This window comes from Globicephala melas, chromosome 13 (assembly GCF_963455315.2).
Source record: "Globicephala melas chromosome 13, mGloMel1.2, whole genome shotgun sequence".
NCBI lineage: Eukaryota > Metazoa > Chordata > Mammalia > Artiodactyla > Delphinidae > Globicephala > Globicephala melas.
The window spans coordinates 24,671,929-24,691,224 of NC_083326.1; the positions used below are offsets into that span (position 1 = coordinate 24,671,929).

Consider the following 19,296-nt stretch of genomic DNA (forward strand, 5'->3'; position numbering starts at 1 on the left):
AGTGTATGTTGAGGAGACCTCACAACACAACTGTGCTTGCACAGGAAGAAGAGAGGTTTTCCCAACTGGCATCACCTGCAGGCTCCCACCAGGGCTCTGGGTTCCTTGGCCCTTTTTCGAACCTCACACTGTCCTTCATTTCTGCAGGCCCTGGGGGTTTGACAGGCTGACTTCTCTCTGACTGTTCCTCAGTCTCACGATCCTTCTTGTGCATGCTAGACTATACTCCTAGGTGATTCACCGTTGCACTGTGGACCCAGGGAATGGCACAGTATCTACAGACAACCACATCCATAACATAAAAACCGCAGAGTCATCAAAATGTGCCTGAAGACGGAAAACCCCTTTAAGTGTGTGTCTGTGGCATCTTCTCTGGCTCTGCCTTCCTGCCCTCCAAGTCCACACATGATCTCCAGCTGGCTAGTTCTCAGCGACCACCAGTTCAGAAGTAGCTCCTAGGAACGCAGGAGCAAGGGATTAAAAGGCTATGTTTTAAAGTTGACTCAGAAAGGAAGTCAAAGATATTCAGATATTAAGTGATAGAAACAAGTTTTGAGATAAGAGTTGACACAAATTAGCGTCCCAGTCAGGCATGGCCGAAGCTGAAGGCTGGACAGGGGTACTGACCCATGGCAATTTGGGACCTAGAGCATCATTGGGAAAAATGGTCCATGTTATCAAGATGAATCATCATGTATCTTCGCTGGATGCTATTAAACATGCTTCAATATTTGGATTTCACACTCACTGTACAATGTTCTGATTCTAATCTGGATGCCCATGTACGGTCGCTTACAAGAAACACTGAGCTGTGTGATTCTAAGAATTCTTACTAAAAATGAATGTGTGGGCTTCCCTGGTGGCGCAGTGGTTGAGAGTCCACCTGCCGATGCAGGGGACGCGGGTTCGTGCCCCGGGCCGGGAAGATCCCATGTGCCGCGGAGCGGCTGGGCCCGTGAGCCATGGCTGCTGAGCCTGCGCATCCGGGAACCTGTGCTCCGCAACGGGAGAGGCCACAACAGTGAGAGGCCCGCGTACCGCAAAAAAAAAAAAAAAAAAGTATGTATGTTTATATGTGTGTACATATATGTACATGTATATATGTATATTCATGTGTATTTATATGTATATGTGTGTACATTCACATGTATGTATATTGGTATATTGGTTAATATGATTCATTCCTAAGAGTGGGTACACTCACTGCTGACATCAAGTTTCTGGGACTGTAAATTAAGATCCAGATCCCAGATTACGGTAAATTCTCAAAAATAATAAAGACCACCTAGCCTTCCCACTGCTATTTCTGCTCTAACATATTTTATGACTGCTCTCAGAAATAACTATAAGCCTCATGTGGAGACTTAGGCCCACTTAAACCTAATAAGGAAAAGTGACATCGTGTGGTATTAGTTTTTCATATCCATCCCAAAAAATCAGGGAAAGAGAAGTTGTCATTTAAAAAGTCTGGGACACTTGCTCTCCCAATAAACTATGCCAAGCCTCCTTTACTTTTAAAGAACACGTGATCAAATTAATACAATAATAGCTATCAACAGTTGAGATCTTATAGGAAGTGAAGAAATCCATAAATATGCATTGGTCGATAATCAAACAATCTTCAAACAATCTTGTGAGTAATCAATATTATCCCTACTTTACAAAAAAAAATATTGAAGCATAGAACATGAAGGATCATGTCCAGAGTTTACAGCAAGCAAGAAATAAGAAATCTAGAATTGGAAGCCCAATCTGCTTCCAAAACCAGTGTTCCTCACAGCTGTGCTGGAGTCCAGTTCTCGGGGTGACTGGGTGGGAAGATCTCTCCTCCAATGTGCATCCCACCCTGGGGCCCTCGAGATCTCAGCAATGCTTTATCACGTAAATGATTAAGTTGACTTGAGGAGCTCTCTCAGTTCCCACAGGTCACCGCTTGAAGCATACCACCAAGTAAAAACGAAGCCCAAATTAAACTAAAGCCCGCCTGACTCCCTATTCCCTAAACGCTGTCTAAATGATCACTAATCCCTACCCAGTTCCTCCTACATTAACTAAGTGGCCTCCTCAATATTGCCTCTTTATGGAATGAGCTGTAGATGACTGCGCCACTCAGGCAACGTCCTTGGGCCACAGCGTGTCAACTTGTGCAGTCATGGAAGTTTTACACAACTCCTTTTTATGGTCCTGCTTTCCCCTCGGATGCCAAGTGTAGGTTTCCCGGCACCCTTCACTCAAGCTTCTCTGAGTGACAGCAGAAGCCTCAGTCTATCCTTAACTCATTCTTAATTACATGGAATCATCTCCTCACATTCCCCTCTGATTCAGATGTTCCTGGTAATAAAATCTTCTTCTACAGATGAAGCAAGGTGGATCTAAAGAAACAAGGAGCGAAGAACAATGCTGGGGAACAAAGCTTTGGAAAACCTAGGATATCAGATTGAACGCCACCATTTATGTATCTCAAGGAGAGCTAGAAACGTGGATAGAATTGCTTAAGTCGATAAAGTATGTTAGTTGACCCTACATTTCTAATGAAACTACAGTCTTAGATCCTCACGTTGTTCCCATGATCACCAGTCTCAAGGTGAAAATATAACTTACAAAAGCCTAGATCATACCATGTGCCATTATTTTTAGATCCTAGTTATACTCAAAATGAGCAGTTAAGAAAAAATATATATATATTTCCATTGAAAACTCTAGCACTAATAAAGTAATCTCAGTGTTTACACCTTCCTGGAACACATCGAATTGGTTTGATTGCCACATGCGAAATACCCATGACTTTTGTGACCAATCCAATATTATTAGCAAAGCATAATAAAAACCACAATCTCTTAGAGATATTATAAAAATATTCCTAATGTTTAAGGCTAAGGCATATGGTAGGGTTAATATCTTACTTATTTTAATTATTATATTATTAAACCATAATATCACAATAAAAGTCATCATTAATCTTATATTAATTATTTCAAAAATGTTAGTGCTTGAACTGAGCATCATAGTCCTGCTCTGATGTTACCTCTGTAACATGGAATGGAAACTTGAACAAATTTTACATATATTCCAATTTAATGTATTGTCTTTTATAACCTGAGTAAAACAATATGTACAAACTTAAAAAAAGTAATTATAAATAAATAATGTCCTTTATGTAAATTGAGTCATTTTTCCATTAAAAAAAAGTGACTTCATCAAATCTCAAATTGCTTCAGCCTGATGTTCTTGCAGTTTAAAAATATAACCAATTTTTATTATATTAAATGATAACTCATCATAAAGTGAGCCAGTCAACATCACAGACCCTTTTTAATATCAACAGGTTAAAAGGACAACTGACATAGAATAGATAATTATATATAACAGCTAATGCATGCCAGTCCTTGGAAATGGGTGTTTGGCTGCAACGGGGCTCACTTTTCCTTTTACCACAACTCTTCGGAATTTGCATTTCTGAAAAGAGATTACACTGACTGCTTTATACTAAGACCCATTTGCTTTAAAAATTATAATTTTCAAAAAAAATTATAATTTTCAGAACAAATGAATTTTCTATTTGAGTTCTCCAAAGATCATTTTGATGGATACATTTTACAATATTGCAATTGCCTTTTCAAGTTTATTGGGATTCAATGCATAATTAGTTTCTCTATTACAGACGGCCTCTCAAATCACACGTTTCAGCATAACGGAAGTCCAACTAATTAACTGTGCTGCTGATGACCATGTAGACCCCTGAGTCACTACGTTGTACCTCTAGTGTAGGCTAAATTTTAAACAAAAATTATTTTCCTTTCAGAATTAATGAAATGAAAAGAGAAAGTATTGTAGGTTTGGTTTTAAATAGAACTGGGAAACTCTTTGGAAATTATAAAGTTGTCTTACAAAAGTTCTTCTAGTATGAAAATAGAAAATGAAGGAAGGAAAAGATACAGGGAAAAAAACAAGCCCCCACTTACCAGGTGTGAAATTGTATCGAGCTGAAAATCCCATAGATTCCAGCTCTCCATCAGCAAAAAATTTAATCCATAGAAATCTTCCACTGGATTTTATTACAGGCGGATTTTGTTGTCCACAAAAACGTCCAATTATTGGAGAAAATCCAAAAGGTCCATCTCGAACTTCAATATGATCAAATTTGCACTCCCAAGAAGGTTCGATAGAGTACTTCTCATCAAAATAAAGTTCAATGCACTGTCTTGGGGCAGCTGGAAAAAAAAAAAAAGAAAGATTATGTCTAGAAGGTCCTTTTTGTTTTGTTTTTTTGCGGTACGCGGGCCTCTCACTGTCGTGGCCTCTCCCGTTGCAGAGCGCAGGCTCCTGACGCGCAGGCTCCTGACGCGCAGGCTCTGAACGCGCAGGCTCAGTGGCCATGGCTCACGGGCCCAGCCCCTCCGCGGCATGTGGGATCTTCCCGGACCGGGGCACGAACCCGTGTCCCCTGCATCGGCAGGCGGACTCTCAACCACTGCACCACTAGGGAAGCCCTAGAAGGTTCTTTTTAAATCCGTAGTTCGGTTTCTCTGATTCGACTTCAGATTTTATCTGTATAACTCCTATCAAATGTTGACTGTGATAGGCATGGAAACGCTAAGCAACTTTGTTATTCTTAGCATCCTAAGAGATAATACTTCCATAATAATGTCTAAGAGATGCTTCTTAAAACTGACGATGTTGCACAAAATATGATCTGATATAAAATGACCACTTCAATATCTAACACAGAATGAATAAATCACAGTAGTTTTGTGAAAACCTGCTGACTCAGGTTTAAAAAGTAGAGAGGCATCTCTCTGTCACTTTTCCCACATCTTCAGGAGAATCCAGTTTTAAGGTCAGAAACTTGAGAACTGTTCAGCATGGAGTTAACCCATTCAAATAGTCCCAATTAGATGTGTTGATCAGATTGAAGTGTGTGTGGAGGGATATTAAGAGTAATTTTCCTAGAACGCAAATATTATCATGTCATTCTCAGGTTTAAACTTATTCAGCAACTCTCTATCAGCTATAGGAAGATGATCAATTCACTTGACGTATAGCTTTCTTAGAAGTATCCAACAACTCACCCTGCCAGGGTCTTTTCACCTCACATACAGCCTAAGTTCAGGCCACTCCAGGCATATCATGTTTTCTAAGACAGCATGCTCTTTTAGGCTTTCGTGTGTTTTCCCACTTTCTTGAGTACATATATACCTCCAATCCAACTCCTGTTTATGTGGGAAAATCTTGCTTAAAAAAAAAAAAAATCTCCTCTCTACATCTACTTACTAAAGACAAAACCCATATCTATTCACCCTCTTTTTTCAGCATTCGTGCACAATACTTGTCATTGAGAATTTCTCAAAAAAAAAAATCTTTGTTGGGTGAATTATAAATGAATTTATCTTCATAAACGTGTTTACAGCTCTTTAAATAACCATGGAAGAGCCTGATAGGGTGAGCAGCTCCATAAACCTCCACATGGATGCATTAGCTAGTGCCCTTCCATTCTTCCCTTGTCATGGTCAAAACTGTTCAAGATTCTGGCGTTCCAGGCTGATACTCAGCCAGAGTACCCCCAGAATAGCCATTACAGTTGTTGAAATGGCCACACGTTGATCCTAGTTAGTAAACTGCTGTCTTGAGTCCTTCAGTTGCTTTCTAGCCACTTGATGCTCTTTAAAGACCAGTCCCCTCCAGAAACTTGAAAGTTAAGTCTTGCCATGGCAGGCCCTGCTTCCCACGTGGTCAGCAATCATTCGGAATGACTACTGTCCCCCCCACACCAGTTCTTAAATATATATTGAATATCACCCTTGAATGGCTTTGAAACTAAAGCCTTGCATGCGTGGGTATCAAAATGTATATAGAGTTGAGATACACGATTACTTGAAAATTAGAGACTTACAAAAACAATAGGATCCTGATATTCTCTGGCTTTTCCTTCACAGTCCGTGTTGACTTTCTCCTTACTCTGCCCTCCCTTACATGTCATTTTCCAGAAATCTATTCTATGTCTTCTTTCCTCTCTCTCTAGACCAGGGCTCTGGATGCCACTAGCATCCCAATGGAAAGAGATTATAATATAATAATGTCTGCAGCTCCGTCTAAGCCCAATTGAATCAGAATTCCTGGAGGCAGACCCAAGCATCTGGATTTTCCAAAAGAGTTATAGTGCTCCAAATACGCTTTGGGTAATTTTATTCATACTCGCAGCCTCAACTGCAAGCACTATATTTATCACCTATAAATATATATTTTTATCCCAGAGCTATCCACTGAACTGAAGACCACACATCCAATCTCTTCATGAGACACCTCCATAAACACCAAATGGAACACATTATTTTTCCCTTAACGCCCTCTTTCTCCACCTCTATTCCTTATCTGACATGGCAATTCCATGTAAGACATCACCAAGCCAGAACTTTAGAATAGTCCTGAGATTGCCTCTTCTCTCATCCCTGCATCCGGTCACGCAAGACTCGGTTTCCCAAATACCTCTCATTTGTTCCCTTGACTCCACCATCAATGTCACTTCTGTAGTTCAGGCTTCTCCTACGGTTTACTCCACCTTTCACAATAGTTCCAGCTTATGTTCTCTTCCTCTAGTTTCTTCATCGAAATCTCACCTTATTATTTTTCTCGAGTTATTTCAATGGCCCTCGCTTGTCTATAACATAAAGTCCAAACTTGCCTGGGTGGAAGATGGATGCCAAGTTCTCCTTTATCTGAGGCCACCTGCCCTTCAGACTCCTCACTTGCTGCTCTCCTCACCCTCTGCAGACACCCTATGATACTACACGTGTGTAACCAACCTCACCGCGGCTCTGAACCTCTGCACACGCTATTCTACACAGAGGACGATTATCTCCTGAATGTTCTTTAGAACTGAGTGCAAGCATCTCTTCCTCCTTATAGACTTCTTGTCTTTCTATTCCAAAACTGCTCATCTCGGGGCCACCTGAGATTGTTTACTGAAAAAAGCATAGTCCCCAGGCCACATCGTAAGTTCCATAAGGCAAATACCATGTCTATTTTGTTCAATACTCTCTGAACAAGAGTGGTTCAGCAAATATTTGTTAAATGAAAGTATGAATGGAAAAAAAGACAAGTATGAAGTATTTCAAGATGGGTACAGAAGTATGATTAACAGTGACAGGAGGTTCTATTTATTTCCCAACTTTTAAGTTTTGTCCTTGACATGACTACGAATGAATGCACATATGTGCATGGTATTAGAATCAAATGTTAGCAATGCATTTAAATTATCAATAAGAATAAACATGAAAGCACAATTAACATGCAAAGATTTTCTTCTGAATTACAAGAGAATTAGTTGATGTTATTCTTTTTAATAATTTGTAGTTCTGAAATACTGTTGCTTCAAAACACAGATTATGTTATATGAAGTTAAGCAAGACATTTAACCCTTCTGTGCCTCAGTTTCCTTATATGTACAGCAGGGACAACAGAAATACCAAATTTCTATGATTAAATATCTATGTATATGTATATATATATATGTATATGTACACAAGTCGTCCCTAGGTCCCTGCAGGCAGCAGGGGAGAGGGGAGGCGGATGGTTCCAGGACCCTCCTTGGACACCAAAATCCAAGGATGTTCAAGTCTCAAGTCCCTACCTTGGCCCTCTGTATTTGTATCTGTGGGTTTTCACATCCTCAAATTCAATCAGTCGAGGATCTTAAACTAGTACTACACGATACAATTACACAGTATATGTATTACTACATATAACAGATATGTAATATTAACTTGATAGAAAGAACAGCTAATTTTAACCCAGAATTTCCACATTTCAGTCTCCTTTTCTATCTATCATAAGAGGAAGAAAAACTGCCGGAGCTCAGTTTCTCAACTTTATGCTTTTATTATCAGAGCTTATTCCTCTCTCTTCTTCTTGTAATATGGTGTATCTTTGCTAAAAGTTCAACTTGAAGCATGACAAGAAGAGAGGAAAGATCTTGGTCCAGAAATTACAAAAAAAAATCATTTCTAAATGAAATTCTTGAAATCAGTTAACCAGAACATCTTTTAAGTTGAAAGATCTATCAAATTAACATGTTCCTTGCTTGTAAGTAAACAGGGAGCATAAATACCGTCTTTGTTAAGGTAACTCTGTGTGTGTGTGTGTGTGTGTGTGTGTGTGTGTGTGTGTTGGGGGAACACAGGGGTTGGGGAGGTTGAAAGGTTTGGGCTATTAAGTACTAACACATAATATTGAAAACTTCTATCACTAGATGAAATGTTCATGTATCAGTATCATCCTTAATAGAGACATGTCTACAAGGGTAATGGAAATGGAAAATGTTCAAAGAGAACTGAATCCCTTTTTCAGCACTTTTTATCCTTCAAGCTGGGGAAAAAATGATGAAAAGAAGCATCATCATTTGGAATCCTGACTTTGGCATGAAAGTACGAAAATATCACTTGTGAGCACAAATTAAGACAACTGCTATTCAGATTGACATTTGGAAAATATGATCATAGACGTACTTCCGACGAGAATATGTTTTTTGTGCTTCATATTATTTAAGAGAAAAATAACAAATGTATAGGTTATTCTACTAATTATTAAGCCAAAAATATACCAGTTGCCCAAACGGTTACACATTAGGTACTATTATGCCAACCATGCATCCATTCCATTAATGCAGAATTCCAAATCAATTACATGAGCTGCGAAATAAACTGCTGTTGATTTCTTTTTAGTTCCCAGAATTTACCTGTTTATAAACCATTACTAATAATTTCAATAATTAACTGGACCCCAGATTTTACAGCTATTTGATTCACTCAGAGATATTTATGTGTACGGTCTCCAAAACCAATTTTTGTAATGTCTGTATGCATATTGTCCATCCAAAGCTTAGAGGTGGCCAGATTTAGCTGAATGTTTTCTCCAGCTCTGGCACTGGCTTCCTCACCTTCTATGATGTAGATGCACTCCCGGTCAGGGGGGTACTTGCTGGGATAGTTCGGAGAGGTGAAGACACCTCCGTCTGCGTGTTTTGTCCAACTTCCACACTGCACAGACTTCGTTTCTGAGGTGCTTTGCTTTTCTGGAAAAAAAAAAATTTTTTTTAAGCCACTATCCAATTTTTTATAAAACTAAAAATAGAGAGGACATTCTTACAATATCCATTAGTAAATTAACTTCTAAATGGTGTCGTAGTCAAAACCAATCAATTATACACACTATAAAATGCTCAGATAGTCTGGAATATTAAGAATGTGGGGAAAATAGGAAAATGCAAGTGATTGGAGGTCTTCCACTTGCATTTTTCCAAAGAAACACACCTGTTCCTTGCTTGGTTGCCCCAGACAAATGGAGGATGATTAAACTTGCTACAACTGAAACAAAAAAAGAAAAATTAGAAAGCTTAATGTACACCGAAATGATCAAATTCTATAACAACATAACAATTTATAGATAAAATGATATCAAAGAAGGTTACTTTATCACTTTTAGCTATTCCGAGTAGACTCAGAACTTGCAAAAACTGATAAAATGTACAAATTTGTACTGATAAATTGTACAAATCAGGACAACTTAGGAATCTCCTCAGGAAGTAATGCCAGTTAGGAATGGCTGAGACCCAAACTCCTAAGGCAAATGCAGACTTCAAGACTAAAGAGTTAATAGTGTCACCTACTAACGTCCCATTACAGCAGGATTTCAGGAGTATGTCTGAGCTGCTCTTTGTGAATGACCTTGCTAGCATCTCTAAAGGAAGAAAGAGGGACAGCAGGTAAAAGGGTGAAAAGGAGAAGTTGTATTTTCATCAACCATGTTATTGTGTTTTAGAAAATAAATACTTAGGCAAAATCCTACGGCAGGTCAGGGGAGGGGAAAAGAAGAAAAACAGACTAATGTGGATTGACGGTATTAAGCAGCATAATTAAAAATATTTCTTATAAAATGATGAACTACCAAGTAACCCCAGTCCTCAGCATTTTCTAAGCTCTGAAATTAATCTCTTCTAGCCTTAACTTTGATTTAATATTTAGTATTATCCAGAAATATTTTATAATTTTGAGAAAGGTTATTTCTATAAGCATTTTATTGAGTCAGTTTTTCCAGTATCAGAAAGCGCCTCTGATCTGTAACTTAACAGTAAATCTACGAAGACCACTGAAACTTGCCCTTCTGTTTTACTTCCATATCCTTGATTTACTTAATATTTTTGCAAAGCCTAAAACTGAGAAAAGCATGAAAGTCATCTAGTCTTCATAATTTCTGATTTTTCATTCTCTATTTCTGTTTTTATTATTGACTTTGTTGCTCGATTACCTAAAAGCCCTAAGTTCCATTAGGTGTATAATCATACATCCACTTAAAAACGCATTTGGAAAAGGGAAGGTATAATTCATAATGCTTTCCTTAACTAAAGCTCACTACAGGATCTTACAAATTTATGCTTAAAGATTATTCCAGGAAAAGTCTGTGGGCCTTGCTATTAGTATTTGAGAAATGATGTCAATTATTGTACTTTGTACTCTAGCCTGGCTCTCTGCTTTTAGATGAAAATATCAGTCGTTGCTATTGTCTGTGCTCAGGTAGGAAAACAAAAGTCTTACTTTAACTTGCCGTGTCTCTACACCTACACACACGCACGCGCACACACCCGGGTGTACAGCCATCAGTATCAAGCTGGAGTTTGGGTGTTTTCACTCAGCTTTTCCTGTTCTGCTGGCATCACGTTGTGGAGCGTGTGCTGTGATTAACACAGCGGCAAAGCCGGTCCTTTGCGTGGCATAGCCACCCTAATCCTGGCTTTATAAAACTGTGAGATTTCCACCATATATTTTCTTACACTGCCGTTTACTCGATGACTTCTGACACTATTTTCCTCCAATCCTCCCCCCGCCCGCCCCAATTGCACGCGCACCACACACTCGTGAAGCAACACTAGAGGGCTATCTACTCTCCGGAAGAGTTGAGCTTGGCCCTCGCCCTCCCCTCGGGGGCTGCGTTCAGGTGAACCACAAACTACCCACGGGGGTGGGCAGGCGGGCCGGCCGAGCTCAGAAGCCCCCGAAAGGAACTATCAGGCCAGCTCTCTCCCTCTTTCCACAGGCCACCTCGCTCTTGCGCACGTGCCCACCCCCGAACTACTCGCCATGCTCTGCCCCGGGATGTTCCTGCCCACGGAAAGGCTGTTTTCCGCGGCAGATTCTGCGATCCAGTGACCACCGCCTTGCGCAGCCCGCACGCCGGTTCTATGATGCTGCGATACAGAAAGTTTACATCTGCCCCAGACTCGCGGGGCCTGCGCGGTCCGGCGGGAGCGCGGCGGTGGCCAGGCTTTCCCTGCGCGTTCGGCCACGAGGGAGGGCAGGCGGGGAGGACGGCACCCGGAGAGCCCCGGCGCGGCGGGAAAGGTACTCACTGTGAAACAAACTGCGTCCATAGATCATGTCTGTTCGTTACACCCGAGGCTCCGATCTCCACTAATTCCATTTAGAGACAGGGAGACTTCCAGTGGTCGGGGAGAGGTCGGAGTCGAGAGGTGTTTTGGATATGCAAACCAAGAGCAAATGAAGGGGGGTTGGGGTGGGGGGAAGTGAGAGAGGAAAGAAGGAGATCGGAGCCCACACGGCAGCAAGATCCGGACCCGTGCGTCCTCCGCCCCGGGCTCGCGCTCGCCCTCTCAGCGCCGCGAGGCCAGCAGCATCCTCGCCGTGACGCGCGCCTCACACCCGGGCGCCGGGCGCCACCATCAGCGCCGCCGGCGGCAGCACCCTCCTCCTTTGCATCACCGCCGCCGCCGCAGCCGTCAGGAGGGCGCGCGGGCAGTCGGCGCGCGGGCGAGCCCTGGGGTGTCCCGAGCCGGGGCCGGGCGGCGGGCGCGGCGAGAGGAGCGGGGCCCAGTCCGGACCGACGGCAGCCACGGAGCGGACGGCTGCGGCTGGGGCTCGCTCAGTCCCCAGTTTCATACACCACGAGCAGCAGGTCGGAGCAGCCTCCGAGGGAGGATGTCCAGCAGCCCTCCTCTCTCCAGCCCTTGGGGATCTTCCGCTGAGGCATTGAAGACCGGAGGAAGGGGTCGGTCATCGGCTCGCCGGGCTGCGCGCCACCTCTGCGATCTCGCGGAAAGAGGAGCGGGGGGTGGGCGTCTGGGAGGAGGGCCGGAGGGTGGTGGAGGGGAACCGAGGTGGCAAAGGGGGGCGGGGACGGGAGGGCGGTGGGGGTGGAGGGAGCGGGAAAATGACAGTTACCAGGTGGGCGCCTGAGTCATCGCCTGGGGCTGCGCGGCCCTCCGGGAAGCCCGGGGCCGGCGTGAAATCGGGCAGCTCCGCGCGGCCGGCGCCCCCGGGGCTGGTGCGCAGCGGAATGGGGCGGCGACGGCGGCAGCAGCAAGGACAGCACACCAGCTCCGATCCCGGCGGGGGGGAGGGGAGGGGGACGGGGAGAGGACCAGGCTGGGATCCGTCACTCGGCCAGCCTGGGCCGAGGGGGCCAGAAGCGCGCCGGCAAATCCCGAGCTGCATCCTCGTGCGGGATAAAAGGCGTGCAAGGGGGAGGGGCCGCCATGGGAAAATCCCTTTGGGGGTTCAAATTTTCACTTTTTAACGATTAGAATTTCCGGTAGATCTGTCCCCCACCCCTCATATTCCATCTGTCTAGAAGAAACGGGTTCTGTCTCCCTTCGGGGGTGAAGGCTTTGCCATTTACTCCGGTCTCGGGCTGGGAGACGAGGCAGGGGCGCGCCGGAGGCAAAGGCAGCATTAGAAGTTTCGCGTTTTATCACCTGGCCTGATGCGGAGGTCGCCCGCAACAAACTGCTCCTGCGAAGACACGGGCTTCTAGCAATTTTCCTTCACCCTCCCCAAAATATTTAAAACCCCCAAGGCAAACACAGATCACCTCCTACCCCACCCCTTCATGGACAGACGCGCGCGCGCGCGCAGCGCGTTCAACTCGGAGAGAAAGAGGAAATTAAAAAAAAACAAGAAAGAAAGAAAGAAGAAAGAAAGGAAGAAAGAAAGAAGAGTTGCTAGGTAAACAGTTCCGAAAAAAAAAACCAGTTTGTAAAATGCAAATAAATGAATATGAAGCACAGTAAACCCGGGGCGGCCCGAGGAGGGCTGGAGCGCGCGGAGCGGGGAGTCCCTCCTGGGCGCTGCAGCGCCACCTCCTACCCTCCCGGCTGCGTCCCGCCCTCCAGGCGCTACAGACTCCGCCCGCGCCCACCGGCCGCTAGCCGCACCTCCGGGTCAAGCAGAGGCCGGCGACCCCCGGCCCCCGCCTCGGCGGCGCGGGACCCCAGGGGCGTTCAGCCGCAGACCCCGCGCCTCCCACTCCGCAGACCGGACTGGGACTCCTGTTGGGGATGATGGCGGTGAGGAGGTGGGCGTAGGGAGAATTAAAGGAGGTAGAAAGCGGACAGGCGCTTTGCTGCGAAAACTAGGGTCACCTCAAAAGGCAGGAGAGAGAGGCAAGGGCCGGGAGAGTGGCCCGGAGACTGGTGGCTGCCGGGCTGCTGCCGCCGCCGGGCTCCCGGCCTGACCTCCACCTTCTGGCACCTGCTGCTGCGGCTCGGGGCAGCCCGCGTGGGCGCACGCTCGTTGCTGTCCTGCCCTCGTTTTCCCAGCAGAGCCGCTGGGAGAGGGTAGAGGTCTACAGACCAATAACTTGCAATGAGGTCACCCTCAAGGCCGGGGGGAATCCCCGAGCCCTGGAAGCAACCTCGAAGACTCCTTCCGTCAAGCTTTTGGCCCTTTGATTCCCGGAAGCTGCAGGCCCTCGACGGTGGGGTAAAGTGATCAAATAGAGAAGGGCGCGCGCGTGCTTGCGTGCGGGCGTGCGTGTGTGTGTGTGTTTCCGTCCATTTAATGGAAAGTGGGTAGATGGGGCAGGATGGAATGGAGAGCTAGAGCGAGAGAAGGAGAACGCCAGACCGCCGGACCAAGAGAAAAGGGGAGGGGAGAGAGGGAGAGAGAGAGAGAGAGAGACGCAGAGACAGAGAGAGAACACAGAGAGGGAGAGAGACTGCGCGCCCGCGGAACGCCAACTCCATCTGAACTTGGTGCCTGCAAGGGGAGCTACAGGCTCGAGAAAGGAGCAAGGGGTGAGCTGACGGATGGAGAGCCCGGAGGAGCGTCTCAGAAAATCCGGGTGTACCTGCCCACGTATGTACTTGTAGAAGGATCAAAGGGGAAAAAAAATAGCAGAAGGTCCCTAGGGAGTTGTGTGACCCACGTGCGATTCTTGTGCCAGCGTGGGGGTTGTGTGTGTGTGTGTGTGTTAGGGCGGGGGGATGAGTGGATGGGAGTGGAGTTGAGAAAGAGTGGCTAGTGCACGGTTAGAGCAGTTAGTAGATGGTGAATAGATGACAAAGGAAACAGGTCACCGATGGGGGAGGGAGGCTCATTGAAAACTGGTCAGCGACGCAAGTTGGCAGTAGAATGTTGACATGTTTAAGAATGGATAGTAATTATTTTTTGCATCCAAAAATCTTATTTACAAAAATAATTTTTTGGAAAAAAAAAATCCTTCAATGAAACAGTGGCGACGTTAAAATTTTTCTTAAGGGAAACCACTGTATTTCTCAATAGCAATTTGAAGGTAGAAGAAGGGAAAGTTGGTCTTTGCTAAATCCGTCCACTCAAGTATGTCTAACATGTTTTCCCTTCTCTTTGCTTTCCCAGGACACAGGTCGTTGTAATGTAGCCAAGGAAGTGGCCACTGAAATATTCCTAGACCAATGGGTGGTCCTTGCATCTGAAGGGGGATCCAGGAAATTCAGGAAGGAAATCCCAGGGGAAAAAAAAGAGGGGCACCCAAACCTTTTGTCCATGTCTTTATTCCTCCCATATCCCATTGGCCAGCATTGTCTATATTTGAGATCAAATTCTCATAAATGGGGGCCTGCCTCCTGGGCTGTGCCTGGGGCTGAAGGGTTGCACTTCTGCTCAAACCTCAGTGCTGATGGAATGAGAGTGCACATCCCGGACCTGGTCTGTGACAGAGGCTCTTAGGTCCTCTATTCATTTCTTCACTCACCAAGAGACAGAGTCAGGCAGATGCTAAGGCTTTTGCTCTGCTCCCCTAATCCTTCCAGGTTATGGCTGCAACTTTTTCCTTGAAGAGTCCATTAATTTTCCTACACACACACATGCACAAGGACTTTTAACCATCCACCACATCCTGCTTGCTTGGCAAACTCTCTTCTCACTTTTGAGTTCTGAACTACCGCTTGCTGAGTAATGCTGCCTCCCTGACGGAGACCCACGAGTTTTTACTTTCTGAGAAAAGCCGACATATGGGAAAAGTTCAGCTTCTCCAAGGGAAGGTTTTGCTCACATATGGCCAAATTTCAAGATGTGATTTTGTTGAAAGAGAGAGCTTATAAACTGCTAGCTTTTATAAGTTCAATGTGCTGTCCTAGAAGAGGGTGCTTTGACACAGTTCTCCGAAGTTAGCATTGCGGTAGAGACTACTTATAGGATACAAGGCAGAATTAATGCCTCTTGAACCCAATTTACACTGTCACTGGTTTCCTTTGAGCCTGCACCCTATAACAATGAGTGATGAGGATTTCCAAAACCCTGTAAAGAATCGGTGTAGGACACTTGCTCTTCTGATTCGAAAGTAAGTAGTATTTAGCTACGTACACATAGTTCTCTATAGAAAATAATAAAGCTCCAGGCCCACTAGGGATCTTTCATTAATTCATCCGCAGTATTGACATCTTCAAGGGATTTTTTTTAATAGCTAAAATAAGTGACGTTACCAAAAAAAAAAAAAAAGACCAAAATCAATAGTGTTTCTGATACATTCTGTATTATATGAGTTTCTTGAAAATTTCCTACCATATTTTAATTGACATAGTTCTGAGCTGTAAAGTTGTTTCTTCCATTTTGTTAACTCACTATACAAGTCATAATATTCGTTTATCAAAGACACCTGATAAATAATTGCCGCCAAAGATGGAATTTTTTTGGAAAATTACCTGCAATATTCTAGTAGGAAACTGGGTTTAAGCAGCACTGATGAAGCCATTTCCTTTCAGTCTGTAAATGTCTCCTGACAGAGCAGAAAATCTTCATAAAATAGGAGACAGATAGGACCTTTGAAATCTCACATTTAAACTAGACAGGATATGTTATGAAAATGACTAGGGAATATAACATATGATTCTCTTCCTAGTACGAATATATTGTATTGTATCACAAGAATATTAGCCTCTTGTGGGCAAGAACTTTCATAGCACATTACTTAACCGATTTTCACCTCTACTTGCAGATATGTAGCTGTTGTCTATGTTGTTACATATTTACTGCTAATTGTCCTCCAAGAAAAATGTATTATTATGTCTGGAAAAATATGAGGGGAATAAAAATAACTCCATTATCTACCAATCTATGCCAACATTTTTTTTAAACCTTTATTTTTCTTCTGGTTCATTTTTAATTGACAGTAGCTTATAAAAATAAGATTGAGATTTTTTAGTAACCGCTGGCCTAATTAAATCGCTAGTAATCTGTAAATCAGCATAAACTAAAAGAACATTTCTAAAGATATGTATTGAGATTGAAAAGTGCATTTTTCTGTAAAGGAGCCACCTTCGTACCATATCCACTCACTGTTATTTTGGGGAGAAGATGAGTTTCCATCAAGAGTTTAAAAAGGGATTTAATCATATTTAGAAAATACATTAAGCTGAAGGATAAATATACATGTTCCATGTCAAAACATCCATTAAAGAAAACAAAACTACTTAAAATTGCTAAATTAGATGTGTGAATGATACTTATGGGTTAGGTATAATTTTTTTATCCTTAAGTATATAAATTAATAGCATCACCTACATTTACTTGCTTTGGCTAGTTTAGGACATATAGTAGTATTATTATAACAATTTCTTGGATATTATATGGATGATTTAGAAAATAATAAAAGACAAGATTTACCTGTTGAACACAACAATGTAAACCAGCTATACTGCAATAAAATTTTTTTTTTCAAAAAAGGCAAAAAATGGGTTCCCTGGTGGTGCAGTGGTTAAGAATCCACCGGCCAATGCAGGGGACACAGGTTCAAGCCCTGGTCCAGGAAGATCCCACATGGCTCGGAGCAACTGAGCCCGTGTGCCACAGCTACTGAGCCTGTGCTCTAGAGCCCGCAGGCCACAACTACAGAAGCCTGCATGCCTAAAGCCCATGCTCCACAACAAGAGAAGCCACCGCAATGAGAAGCCCACTCGCTGCAACTAGAGAAAGCCCGCTCGCAGCAATGGAGACCCAACAGAGCCAAAAATAAAATAAATAAATTTATTTTTTAAGAGAGGCAAAAAAAAAAAAAAAAGAACTTAACTCTAACCCTGAGTGTTAAAGTAGGACAGGACTTATATGTGACTCATGAAATAAATCTGAGGAGAGAAACGAGCTTTGGCAATGGAAATAAATTAACTTTAAAAATATATTTTATATACTTATAATAACAAAGTCATTTATCTATTCTTTTTTTTTTTAGGTCCTTGCCCCAAATTTCCCAGTATCCAGTAAGTCTTCTCTTAACTCACCTCATATACATAGGTATAACAAGATAATTACACGTAGATCAGAATGTTGCCAAAAAGTATATGTAATAAACCCCATTTATCTATTCTCATAACTTTCCAAACTATTCTCCACACTGTAGCCAGAACACCCACAACATCTCTTGTTTAAAGTACTTTAGTGATTTTGAAATTTTCTTAGAATAAACATGAAGCTCATTCAGCGTGCTCTATAAGGAGCTGAATGGTGTGACCTTTTCCTACCTTTCTAGGCTCATTTGGTCCTCTACTCTCCTTTGTTTTTCTTATTTAAGTTTTACTACCTTCTTTCAATTTCTGGAACACACTGACACTCTCCACCACCACCTGCCCCGTCACAGGGCCTTTGCCTATGTTGTTTTCTCCTACTGAAAAGCTCCTTGACCACCCTCCAACTCTTTGCCTAGTTAACTCTTCATGTTCCTGTTAACTTGTTACTTTGTCAGGCATAACTTCCCTACACTTGAGCCTCCCAAACTTGGTTAAATCTCCCCCCCAAATGTCTGTCCTGTTTATAATTCTTATTTAGTTGTAGATTACATTCATATGTCTGATTACTTGATTAAGGTGAAAGGGAACTCTGCTTTTTCTTGGTATGGTATCCGTATCCTTAGTTTTTTTTTTTTTTTTTAAGCAACAAAGATTTACTGCATAATACAAAGAATTATATTCAATATCTTGTAGTAACCTATAATTGACTATAATCTGAAAAAAATATATTACTGAATCACTTTGCTGTACACCTGAAACTAACACAATATTGTAAGTCAACTATATTTCAAAAAAAAAATGTACCTACCAGATACAAAGCATTGATCCGGCACAACAGGGTCAAGGAGAAATAGAGATGGTATCTAGATTGATCCTACGCTCTTAAGAAGAATTTGTTCTCATGTTTTGTGTCTCTTCAGTCCAGTAATAATTATTTTTTTAACATCTTTATTGGAGTATAATTGCTTTACAATGGTGTGTTAGTTTCTGCTTTATAACAAAGTGAATCAGTTATACATATGTCCCCATATCTCTTCCCTCTTGCATCTCCCTCCCTCACACCCTCCCTATCCCACCCCTCCAGGCAGTCACAAAGCACCGAGCTGATCTCCCTGTGCTATGCGGCTGCTTCCCACTAGCTATCTACCTTACGTTTGTGTATATATGTCCATGCCACTCTCTCACATTGCCAAAGCTTACCCTTCTCCCTCGCCATATCCTCAAGTCCATTCTCTAGTAGGTCTGTGTCTTTATTCCCGTCTTACCCCTAGGTTCTTCATGACCTTTTTCTTTTCTTTTCTTTTCTTAGATTCCATATATATGTGTTAGCATACGTTATTTGTTTTTCTCTTTCTGAATGACTTCATTCTGTGTGACAGACTCTAGGTCCATCCACCTCACTACAAATAACTCAATTTCATTTCTTTTGACAGCTGAGTAATATTCCATTGTATATATATACCACATCTTCTTTATCCATTTATATGTCGAGGGACACTTAGGTTTCTTCCATGTCCTGGCTATTGTAAATAGAGCTGCAATGAAAACTTTGGTACAAGACTCTTTTTGAATTATGGTTTTCTCAGGGTATATGCCCAGTAGTGGGATTGCTGGGTCGTATGGTAATTCTATTTTTAGTTTTTTAAGGAACCTCCATACTGTTCTCCATAGTGGCTGTATCAATTTACATTCCCACCAACAGTGCAAGAGTGTTCCATTTTCTCCACACCCTTTCCAGCATTTATTGTTTCTAG

General features: G+C 42.9%; 1 protein-coding gene across 7 annotated transcripts in view; it reads right to left on the reverse strand.

The window, feature by feature from the left end:
• Positions 1 to 11,749, reverse strand: part of NETO1 (neuropilin and tolloid like 1) — a 99,039-nt gene extending 87,290 nt beyond the window's left edge. For 4 of the 7 annotated variants that reach the window (XM_030868290.2, XM_060310242.1, XM_060310244.1 and 1 more), the window contains exons 1-4: positions 11,399 to 11,733; positions 9,306 to 9,359; positions 8,933 to 9,067; positions 3,963 to 4,211 (exon numbers count right to left, since the gene is read on the reverse strand). In XM_030868290.2, the coding sequence (XP_030724150.1) occupies positions 3,963 to 4,211; positions 8,933 to 9,067; positions 9,306 to 9,359; positions 11,399 to 11,426 (466 nt within the window). In that variant the 5' untranslated portion in view covers positions 11,427 to 11,733. Of the gene's footprint in view, positions 1 to 337; positions 456 to 3,962; positions 4,212 to 8,932; positions 9,068 to 9,305; positions 9,360 to 11,398 lie in introns of those variants that run through there. The other 3 variants (XM_060310247.2, XM_030868288.2, XM_060310245.1) reach the window with 3 other exon arrangements.
• Between the last annotated feature and the right edge of the window lie 7,547 nt (positions 11,750 to 19,296).